General features: G+C 65.7%; 5 protein-coding genes across 5 annotated transcripts in view; 2 read left to right on the plus strand and 3 right to left on the minus strand.

Moving 5' to 3' along the window:
• Window positions 1–119: 119 nt before the first annotated feature.
• MNEG_5351 (hypothetical protein) lies at window positions 120–559 on the plus strand (the record flags this gene model as incomplete). Its single annotated transcript, XM_014046167.1, has 3 exons — window positions 120–141; window positions 279–432; window positions 511–559. The coding sequence occupies 3 exons, from the start codon at window positions 120–122 to the stop codon at window positions 557–559; spliced, it is 225 nt and encodes a 74-aa protein (XP_013901621.1).
• A 685-nt stretch (window positions 560–1,244) lies between these two features.
• Window positions 1,245–3,361, minus strand: MNEG_5352 (hypothetical protein; the record flags this gene model as incomplete). Its single annotated transcript, XM_014046168.1, has 4 exons — window positions 1,245–1,621; window positions 1,807–2,829; window positions 3,065–3,136; window positions 3,319–3,361. The coding sequence occupies 4 exons, from the start codon at window positions 3,359–3,361 to the stop codon at window positions 1,245–1,247; spliced, it is 1,515 nt and encodes a 504-aa protein (XP_013901622.1).
• A 461-nt stretch (window positions 3,362–3,822) lies between these two features.
• Window positions 3,823–4,338, minus strand: MNEG_5353 (hypothetical protein; the record flags this gene model as incomplete). The annotated part of the gene is made up of 1 exon (XM_014046169.1): window positions 3,823–4,338. The coding sequence occupies one exon, from the start codon at window positions 4,336–4,338 to the stop codon at window positions 3,823–3,825; it is 516 nt and encodes a 171-aa protein (XP_013901623.1).
• A 569-nt stretch (window positions 4,339–4,907) lies between these two features.
• Window positions 4,908–5,324, plus strand: MNEG_5354 (50S ribosomal protein L33; the record flags this gene model as incomplete). Its single annotated transcript, XM_014046170.1, has 2 exons — window positions 4,908–5,003; window positions 5,238–5,324. The coding sequence occupies 2 exons, from the start codon at window positions 4,908–4,910 to the stop codon at window positions 5,322–5,324; spliced, it is 183 nt and encodes a 60-aa protein (XP_013901624.1).
• Window positions 5,325–7,848: 2,524 nt separating this feature from the next.
• Window positions 7,849–10,639, minus strand: part of MNEG_5355 (hypothetical protein) — a gene marked incomplete at both ends in the record, with an annotated part of 4,346 nt that continues 1,555 nt past the window's right edge. Inside the window, 6 exons of the mRNA XM_014046171.1 lie at window positions 7,849–8,064; window positions 8,395–8,597; window positions 8,959–9,089; window positions 9,328–9,584; window positions 9,754–9,873; window positions 10,158–10,307. Of these exons, the coding sequence (XP_013901625.1) occupies window positions 7,849–8,064; window positions 8,395–8,597; window positions 8,959–9,089; window positions 9,328–9,584; window positions 9,754–9,873; window positions 10,158–10,307 (1,077 nt within the window). The remainder of the gene's footprint in view (window positions 8,065–8,394; window positions 8,598–8,958; window positions 9,090–9,327; window positions 9,585–9,753; window positions 9,874–10,157; window positions 10,308–10,639) is intronic.

Below are 10,639 nucleotides of genomic sequence, written 5' to 3' on the forward strand. Positions count from 1 at the left end.
GGGCAGTGGTAAAGGCGAGGAAGGGCGGGGCACGCGGTGGAGGGGGCGGTGGAAGGGCCGGGCAGGACAGCGAGGCGCGGGCCTGGCGCGGACGCCGGTCGTCTGTTGGGCCCCCAAGCATGCTGTCGGGGGCCTCGAAATGTGCACTGCTGAACCTCATCAGTCGAGCCGAGCCTGGGGCTCAAAGACCCATCAGCTTGCTGCTGAATCGTCATCCCTCCTTTGCACGCTGCACCACGCCCACCAGTGCCCTTTCCAAACGCACCCCGTCCCCTCAGGCTCCGTCACCGCCAGCGCCGCGGACGACGTCGCCCCGCCCATGCGCACCCCGCCGCGCGGCATGTCCAAGATCAACGCCGTCCGCGTCAGCGTGCGGCCGCGCTCCGCCATGATGGGCCGCAAGCTCACCGCCGCGGCGCCGCGCGTGGCCAGGTGCGCGGTTTGGTGCCCTGGGCAAAGGGGCGATCGCTTGTGTAGCTGACCGCGTGCGGGCTCTTGCCGATGATGCAGCCAGCCAACGCAGCAGTGCGGCACGAGGCACGAGGCGCTGCTCTCCTGACCCTGACTGCGCAGCCTCAGTGGCGCCCTCCTGTTGCCCCAATCTTCCCTCCCTCCACGACGTGCATGACACACACCTGCCCACCGGTGATCAAACCTCGCAAACTGCAGGCTGCATTCGGGCGTGACGGCCCGGCCGGCTGCACGCGCGCACGCCGTTTCTGCGCGTGCAGGCCGCGCAGCCGCGACGCCCGCTATGCGCATGGTCTGAGAGTGAACGCGCGCCTTGCCGCTTCGCTTTGGCTGGAATTGTCATGCAATTACAGAATCCAATTTTGGTGCTGTGTATAGAATGCAAGTACAAAGTGCAACATGAGGGCACGAAATCAGACATGGTGACCAAAGTCGCTGATGTTGGTGATGAGTGGGGGGGCAGTGATACAACACAAACGTACAAGCCAGGAGGTAGCCACACACCAGCACTCCCCCCTACTGCTTCACACGAGACTAATAGCCCGTCCGCCCCCAAGTGTCTCACCACCATAATCGTGCACCCAGCATATTCCCAGTTCAATTTTAAAGCTCCCTGGATTTGGAAATAGGTCGGGGTCTCCCCCTCACCCCAACCCCCCTGCTGTCCAAATACTCCCAGCCAGGAAAAAGTGCACATGAGTGATAAAGTGTCCCTGCGTTGGCCACTCCTGCATGCTCTTGGAAGTCGAGCACATTAACTGCTGCACCGCACCCTAGTACGGTGAAAAGGCAAACTCGCACCACAACACCAGGAGCGCAGCGGCTGTCGACGCGACGCCCGCGGGAAGCATGAGGCGCGTGAACTGCACATACGTCGTCCTCAACCCCCGCTGCTTGATGATTGCTACCCACATGATCCCAGCCAGGGATCCGATGACAGTAAAGCACGCGGCCGTGTTGCTGCCCACGACGACGGCAAACAGCGCCGCCTGCAGGTTGTGCCGCACCGCGGCCGGCGCGACGGCGCCGGCGGCGGAGGCGGCGGCGGCAAAGGCGGGGCTCATGCAGGCGCGCGTCAGCAGGATTGTCATCGGCTGGTTGACAATAAGGTTGGACATTAGAACAGAAATGGCGCCGAGGAGCCACAGCCCTGTGAGGGTTGGACGAGAGAGGCAGCGGAGGGCAACACAATGGGTGTTGAGCTGGCAGCTCGAAGCTGGCAGAGACACTGTTGCTGCAGGCCAACGAGCACAAGCGAAAGCGCACAGCTCGGTCGGTCTGAACGACCCCTCTGACACCACCGTGCATGACAAAGTCCGCCGCCGCGCGACGCACCTGCCGCGAGACTGCGGGCGCTGCCGCCCAGTGCGGCCCCGAGGCGGTCCACCCAGCCGTTGGCCGACAGGCCCTCCACCAATATGAAGAAGCCCAGCACCAGGGGCACCACGTCCCAGGGCACGCTCCAAAACGGTCCCCAGAACGTCGGCCGCTTGGCGGCCAGCTGGGTGCGGAGGCTGCTTGCGGCCGCCGCCGCGCCGCTCGGAGGCTCGTCGGCCGCGCCCGCACTGGCCGCCGCCGCTGCTGCGGCCGCCGAGTCGAGATCGCCCGGCCGCAGCGGCGCTGCGTCTGGCGCCGCAGGTGTGTGGTCCAGTTCGAATGGGGCCAGGCCCGGCTGCTGCTGCACACGCCAGGCGGCAGCATCGCCCGCTGCTGCTGTGTCCACAGCTGCCCCATTGGTGGAGACCGCCAGTGGCGCGCGTGCGCCAGTGGACGCCTCGGCTGCCATGTCCGCTCCTGCCCACACAAGCAGCTCGCTGCCCGCCCCGCTGCCCCCTGCGGCGCCCTCCTTGCTCGCATCTCCGCCGCTGCCGCCACCGCCATTTGCGCTGTTGCCAGCGTCAAAGAATTGACTGCTGCTTGGTGTCGCCCCGCCGCGCCCGCTGCGCGGCAGCAGCTCTGCAACCGACCGCCCGCCGCGCCGCCCCTGCGGCGGCCGCGGCAGCCGCCGCTGCCACAGCGGCGCAAGCACGTACGCGCACAGCCCATATGCGCAGCTCGCGCCGGCGCACACCAGGGTGACCGCCCACAAGGGAAACCCGAGCGACGGCGCCGCGGCCAGCAGCGCGAGGCAGACCGCTAGGTTGGCGGCCCCGAATGCGGCGCCCCAAGGATCTGACAGCACTGATGCGGGCGGGATCTCGGGAAGGGCCAGCCGTGCTGGGAGGGCGCGGCGGTGTGTCAAGTACAGCACCGTCGTCGCGGCCAGGCCGGCGGCGGCCGTGGGGGCGAGCATCCAGCGGGAGTAATCGAGGAACGACAGCGAGAAGGCCTGCGCAACGATGATGTTGGTGGGGTTGCCTGCGGAGGGTGGCCGTGGCATGCTGATGAGTTGGCGTTGGGTGCAGGAAGGACAGGCGCCAGAGGTAGGCATGGGCGCAGACCACGACAACCAGGAACTGCGGCTGGTTGCGGTGTGTGTGCGCGCGCGCGCGCGTGTGTGTGTGTGTGTGTGTTTGCAGGGAGGCATCTTGGAGAATGGCCAGCCGTTGAGAGCAGACGTGAGGGAGGGCCCTGGAGATGTGATGCCACCCACCGATGTAGAGAGCCATGGACCAGAGGTTTGACGCCACAAACTCCGCAGCCAGAAAGGGCATGGGCTCGGCGCCTGCGCGTGGCGGGAAGTAGCGGAGTGCTCAACACGCGCCTGGGGTCAGGGCAGGGGTGCCGGGCTGACGAGACGGCTGTGAGCGATGCGCAGGGCACGCCGCTACGCTCAGGGGCGCCAGAGCGGGCACCTTGCGCGGTCACTGCAGCGCATTGCATCATCGGAGTGCTCCCGTGGCTCACCGCTGGCCACGGTCTGCACGTACACGATTGGCGTGAGGCTCATGACAACCACCTGGGCCACAGTTGAGGGATTGCAGGATGCATGCGTTGAGAGCATGCGCGCACGCGTGCCTGAGCGCATGCGCGCATGGGTTGAGAGCATGCAGCAGAGCGTGGCATGCGCGAAGGCCGCATGCTGCTGTGCGGCGGCCGCCCTGTCGCGCCCGGCTGCTGTGGGCATCCCACAGGGACAGAAGTGCTTCGCGGCAGCGCCGTCGGCACTCACGTCGTTGCTGATGTGTGCATGGAACGTTGGCAGGGCCAGGGGGTGGCAATGGCGCGTGCAGCGGGGTTAGGGTGGGGTCCTTTTTAGCTTGTAGCCATGAAATGAGGGGCTCCTGCAAGATGAGCTTCACAACGTATCATCGCATCTTCACGACGATACGTTAAACGCCCCCCACTTGCACCAAACGACAGCAGCAGAGCAGCAGCGTGCCCGAGCCAGGCGGCGCAGCCGCGGAGTGCTCACCTGGTGAAGAGCGTGACCACGGCCGCCAGCAGCGACTGCAGCACAAACAGCCGCGGGCCCGTCGTCGCGGCGCGCCCCGTCATCTTGAGGGCGAGCCAGGCAAACGCGCCCGTCTGGTCGAGCGCCGCAGCGATGTAGGCAAGCGCCAGGAACAGGATCAGGATGGAGTATGGCTGGATTGATGAATCCCCCAGTATACCGTTCAGCAGCCCGCGGCTGTCCAGGCAGCCGGCCGCGAGCATCACAAGGACGCCCAGCGGCGGTGGGAGCCAGTGCGGGATGCGGACGGCGACAGACGCGCGCACGCCGCCGCTGCTGCTGCCGCCGCCATTGCGGGCGGCACGGAGGCGGCGCGGCACGGGGACTCGCAGCTTGACGGGCAGCAGGACAAGCGCAATCACGCAAGCCACTGAGACGAGGAAGATGACGAGTGCGCCGATCGCGCTCGGGGTTGGCGGCCCAGTGCTGGCGCCTGCATCCGCAGCGGCATCTTTGGCATCAAGCGCCTCCATCAATGCGTGTGTGTTGGGGTCTTGGGCTCCCAACGCGATCGCAAAAAGCGCCACTGCTGCTCAATGTGTGATTAGCTGCATGAGCTCCTTCACCAGTGATCACGGCATGCGATAGGTTCGGCACCAGGGTCAAGATCAGCGTGATGGCGTCGGAGAGACTTGTCGCTTTCCTCAAGCTTCATATGTTGAACGGAATTGCGCCGCTTGGTTTTCCCGCTACGGCCTTCCCACGACATTTGCTGCTGGGATTCCACCGGCCACTCTATTTGCCTACACGGCCGCCCATTCTCGCGCTTTGACGTTTGGAAGTGCTCGATTCGATTCCATCGATATCCTGATTGAGCGTGTGAATTTGCGCAAGGAGCGGCCTCTGGCTGAAGCAGCAGCCACACCTATCACCCGAAAGAGCCCGCGGCCGCGGCAGGAGCAGCAGCAGTAACAGCACAATGCAGTCGTTGGTCAGGACCAATGCGACGGCCGTGAGCAACCCGCTCTTCGGCAACAGGCTGAGCTATCGCATGGTGGCAGCACCGGCGCCGAGCACCCAGGCGACTAGGCAGGTCGTGACGATGGCCAAGAAGAAGGGTGTGCGCATTATCGTGACTATGGAGTGCACCGAGGCCCGCGGCGAGGGCCTCACGCCGTCGCGCTACACCACGCAGAAGGTGCGCGGCTGCCATTGCTGCTGCCCGCCATGCTGCTGCGAGCCCCATTCAGGCTGCGCTTCGCGTCAAGCAGCTACAAAATTTGCCTTCTGCGTTACGTATCTGCCGCACGGCGCGGGGCAGGCAGACTAGCTGCTTTCCTGCCGCCACCACGACCAAGCCGTTGCCACATCGCTTTGGGCTCACCCTCCCTGATCAACGCCTCAACCCCACACTTCTGTGCTCCATTTGCAGAACCGCCGCAACCACCCGGAGCGCCTGGAGCTCAAGAAGTACAACCCCAACCTGCGCCGCTACACCCTGCACCGCGAGATCAAGTGATCGCTTCGAACGGATGCCACGGGCGCCGCCATTCCTTGCAGCATAGCGCGCAGGGCCGCTGGCGCATGTATTATGCGCTCGCGGCGCTGGTGTGACTGCCTAGGCGGTGCAGTAGCAGCAGCAGCTGTGGAGGTGGTCGCTGCAGGCGGTCAGGTGCAGCGCCTATGCTGGGGCATCGTTCCCGGCGTTTGGCCGTGCCAGCTGCGGGGCAGTGGACCGAGGGCCGCAACGCCGCGTCGCGGTTCGTGGCAGCGGCATGTAGTAGGCTTGTTCTGTAACCGATGCAATTGCTGACCTTGCACAGCACCCCTGGGTAGTCTGTGGGGAACTGCTTAGCCAGGGCCACCATAATTACATTGGGGTCGAAGAAGGCGGGACGGCAGGCACACGCCGCTGCAACTGCCACCATAAAAATTGCCGTGTTTAAGGTGCATGAGCAGCCAACACGATTCTCAACATTGGCAGGTCAAAGTCACAGGAACGAGTCTCTCATCGATTATAGTCCACACACAAGAAGTCCCAGTTGTGTTCATGCAATTGGAGGGCTTCCCTGCTGCTGCTGGTGCTGCCGCGGCTGCTGCTGCTGCTGCTGCTGTTGACTTTGCTGCTTGTCCAGCTGCTGGTGCGGCCCCCGCTTCTCCGTCAGCTGTGGTCGCTGCTTACTGCCCGCAGTCAGCCGCGCGGCCAATTGGCCAGCAGGCAGTGCCGCGACCGCCCCATCTCGCGACCCGTCCCCGAGCCGCAGTGCCGCTGCCGTTGCGTCCATTCGCCGCTGCGCCGCCTCCTCAAACCACCGCTGCTTGTGGATGAGGCCGATGCGGAACTTCAAGTCGGATCCGACATCAGAGTGCAGCAGGCGGTCTGGAGTTTTCAGCAGGTACCGGTCGAGGCCGCCTGCTCGATCGATCAGCCTGCAGAGCACGTGCGTAGAGATGCCCGCAATGTAGGCAGCACTTCAGCGAAAGCAGACAAACGCAGCTCAGGGCGGGGCTCCAGCAGGGCCAGGACAGTGGGGGCACATGTGCCGATTTCCTGGCAACTTGCAGGACTTGCAGCGCAGCGCCGCAGTTGAGGTCGGACGGGGCGCACCTCAGGGCTGTAGTTGTCAGCTTCAGCTGGACCTCCTGCCCCAAGGCTTCACTGTACAGGCGCTTGCACACTACATTTGGCTTCCAGATGCGCCGGCTCCTGCGCGCAGCAGCAATGCAGTCGCGGGCGCCAGCAGCAGCGGCAACGGTGTCAGGAAGCAACAGTGCACACGCCCTGGAACGCCTGCTGCCCGCCTGGATAGCCAGGACATGCGCATTCTTCAATGCTCCACCACCCACTTCTTTCCGTAGTCATTGCTGATCTTGTTGCCCGTCGTGATGTGCTTGCCAGCGTAGAGTGCACCTCGCGCCTTGCGTGGGATGTGGCCGCGAAGCCACTGCTCCACGCCTAGCGGCATGGGTGCCTTGCGCTGCCCTCGTCGGTGATCTGTTCACACACCCTGAACTGCGTGCGCAATGCAGGATGACGTCTGAGGCCAAGCAAATGAACGAGCGGGCCCAAGCAAGCGGTGATACGGTAATGGCCGGGCAATGCTGGATGGGAAGCAGGGTCGTCGCTGCAGAGCTGCTGCAGAGTGGTGCGTGCGTTGCCTCGTGGTCATCTTAATGCAGCACCAGGACTTCAATATGATAATTTGGCATTTGTGCAGACGGTGTGAGGTTCAGGCATGCGTCTGCACCAGGTCAATTGCGGGTCAACCACAACCAACACTTGACTCATCACCCACGCAGGGCTCACACAACAGCATCCTGCCTAGCAAGCGCTGCCGTTGCAAGAACCATGGATTCTGTGTTACATGTCCAGGCAGGAGCGCTTGCCTGGAAAATCTGGCACCAAGCAGTTATAGAGGGATATGAAACCGGCATTTGGGCTGCACTCTCCACAACGTTGCAAGCAAAAAAGTGTGGGAGCTGATGTATTGGGCGCTGGCGGCCACTGCGCAGCTGCACAGTCTCCCAACAAACCAGGCGCAGGCAGCGGCCGACGGCGACCGAATGCACATGCCCTGCCGGAGGGGAGTGCCCTGCACCACCCAAAAAACCCGGGCTCGTGCCAACGCAACACTGAGAGCGCTCTTCAATCACAAGTCTCTATACCACGGTGGGTTGGGAGGACCCTCAGACAACCAAGCAATACAGGGCAGGACGCTCGTCAGCGTAGCCAAGCCAATTGCTTGGCAACAAGGTCCGAGCCAAGATGAGGCCGTGGCGCTCGGGCATGCTGCGTGGCGCGTTGAATCGCTGCGCCCTTACCTGGGCTGCCACGCTGTAGACCCGGCTGCCGCGCTCCCTCCCCCATGGGCACAATGGTGCCTCGCATCACGCCTCCTCCATATCCCAATCGCTCTCCCCGCAACACACGCGCACACACACGTGCCCATGCCCACGCACGCACGACACGCAAGCCCAGCGCTGTCGACGGCCGCGCACGCAAGCCAAGCGCTGCCGACGGCCGCGCCATTGTGGCAGTGCCCTCACGTGTTCTTGGCCAGCGGCCCCAGCGCGGGCGCGAGGTAGTTGGTGTTCTGCCCGGGGATGCTCGCCACGAGCTCGTAGAGCTGCAGCCCCTCGTCGGGGGTGTACTCGTAGCACACGTCGAACGACTTGTTGCGCGCCTCGGGCTCGTGCAGCGCGCGCAGGCAGATGTCCGCGACGTCTGCCGCAGACACGGGCTGGGTCACACGGTCGCCCTGGTAGAGTCAGGCGGAGACCGGGGCAAGGAGAGGGTGACAGGCAAGCATGTGCGTCAGCATCGGGCAATCTGCCAGTCGAACTTTTTGAATTCTGGTGGAAAGCGCCCGCGTTTGTGCAGGCGTTGAAGCCCCTTCCGCAATACGTGCTCCCTAGCCTGCTTTCAAGCGCGTGCCTGTGGATACGGCACAGGCGCTGCTGGTCACGCCCCCCGGGCTGCCATGCCGCCACACCGTTCCCCAGCAGGAGGCCCCGCTGCACGGACGTCTGACCCAGTAACAATTGACAAACCCGCTCAAACACGACAGGCCCGGTCAAACACAACGCACCTGGTCAAACAGGAGGGCCTTGTAGCCGCCCGGCTCGTCCACCAGCGGCCCCGGCCGGATAATGGTGTAGCCGAGCCCCGACGCGCGCAGGTGCTCCTCGCCGCGCCGCTTGGCGGCCACCAGCTTCTGCAGGTCTGCGGCGTCGATGTCGGGGCGGGGGGCCCCGGAGCAGGAGAGCAGCACCACGTCCGGCTCAACACCACCTGAAGGGTGGCGGGGTTGCCGATACAGTGAGTTTAATTGACCCAAGGGGCGATGTTGTGGTGAGCACGGGCTGCAATTGGTTGGGGGCGCAGGCGCCGACGCGTGCAACGCGAGGCTGTTGAGCGGCTGGGGGGTGGGGAGGCAGATGCCAGCAGGGGTGCTCATGCCGGCAGGCGGAAAGGCCGCGTCGGGTTGAGCCGACGCCTTGGGCGGGCAACCACCACGCCTGAACCTCCAGTGACTGTCCACTGTCTTCCAGGCCCCAAAATGAGCTCAGAACTGTGAGCACAGGCTAGAACCAGCGCCAGCTGCTGCAGCACGTGCCCGTAATCAGCGGCGGGCGGGCCGCACGGCGCGCACCTGGCAGCGCCTTGATCCAGTCAATCTCCAGCTTGAACTTGTTCAGCCGCTGCTGGTCAGCCGCAGCCTTGGCCGCGGCAGCCGCGTCGCGCAGGCCCGACCCCGACGCTGCCGCGCGGCGCAGCTCGTACCTGGGCGATTACAGGGGCAGGGGCGGCGGCGGGGAGGCTGCGTTAGCACGTGTGCGGGGGCGACCAAGGCTTTGGGCCGCCAAACGACCTAGCTGCCTCACCTTTTCACACAGACGAGGTGCGCACTCGGAGCTCTCAAGCGCGAGGTGCTGTTCATTGCCTGGACCCCCGGCTCCTGCCTGCGCCCTGCGCTTCCGTGACGTCACCAGGGTCGCCGCGCCCTCAAAAGCCCACGCACCTGATGCCGACGCGCTCGATCTGCTCGGGGTCGAGCGGCGGCTGCCCGTCCTGCTCCGGCCGGAACAGGCTGAACGGCAGCCGCACCGTGCTGTACCGCACCCTGCTGGGGAACCGCGCGACGTAGCGCCCGCCGCCGCTGGTGGTCAGCACGCACGCGTAGGTGTGGCCCTCGCCCTTGACGCGCATCGTCAGCGCCTCGCAGCCGCCGAAGCGGTCCTCGCCGCCGGGCAGCTTCGGGTTCAGCTTGGCGCCCACCTGATGGACGCAGAGGGGCGGCGCCCGCGGCCGTGATCACGGGCAGGCGAGCAAGGCGAAACAGGGGTCGCTCAAGCGCACGCCGCAGCCGCGGAGACTCCGCCACAGCGACGTCGCTCGCGGTGCTGGATCGCACGCCCGTTTGGCCCCCTGCGCGCGAATCGCGCACCTCGGCGATGGCGTTGCGCGTGAACAGGGCGCCCTCGAACAGCAGGTTGTTGTCCGAGGTGATCTCGGCCGTGGCCAGGTTGGCGCGCTCAAAGTCGCGCCCCATCGAGCCGTCCTCGCTCTGGCGGGGGCGGCACACGCGCGGGCGCGGCCAGGCGCGGGGGATGCGGGGGTTCAGGCGGCGCCGCGCGGCCTCGAAGCATTGGCTCAACCTGTCCCCGTCACCGTTGGGCAAGCGCGTCAGCACCGTCCGCCGCGCCGCGCATTCAGCCGCGACCGCACGCCCCACCGCCGACAAGCCGCCGCCGCTGCCTCCGCGAACATCGCACCCGACTCCCTGCCCCACCGTCGCCGCGCCGCCATCGCTGACGCCCCGGCCAGGTGCGCCGGGCGCCGCGCGCGCACCTGGCTGCCGACAAACTGCACGTCCCACCGCAGCTGGTGGTAGAGCTTGTTGAAGTCTGCGACCTCCTTCTTGGCGTTCGAGTTGAAGGGCTTCTTGGCGCCGGGGTTCGCGGCCGCGCTGCGGGAGCGCGCCGTGCGGTTGCGCTCGTCCTGCAAGGCAGGCAAGGGCGACCGCGGGGGAGGGTGGCGGGCACCGCCGCGTCAGCGGTGCAGGTTGCTTGGGTGGTGCTCGACTTTGTGTTGGGAAGCCCCTGCCGCTCCAGGCTGCAGGCTGTCCAAAAAGCCGTCTGGGCATGTCAAGGTTGCAAACTAGCGGGTGCTCCTCTGCTGCTGCCGCTGCTGCTGCTGCTGCTGCCGCTGCCGCTGCTGCTGCTGCTGCTGCTGAGGCGGCTGCTGCTGCTGCTGTTGCTGCTGCCGACGCCGCCGCTGCTGCTGCGACTGCTGTCACCGCCGCTGCTGCCGCGGCCACCGTTGCCGCCGCC

Source organism: Monoraphidium neglectum (assembly GCF_000611645.1).
Source record: "Monoraphidium neglectum strain SAG 48.87 unplaced genomic scaffold scaffold00791, whole genome shotgun sequence".
NCBI lineage: Eukaryota > Viridiplantae > Chlorophyta > Chlorophyceae > Sphaeropleales > Selenastraceae > Monoraphidium > Monoraphidium neglectum.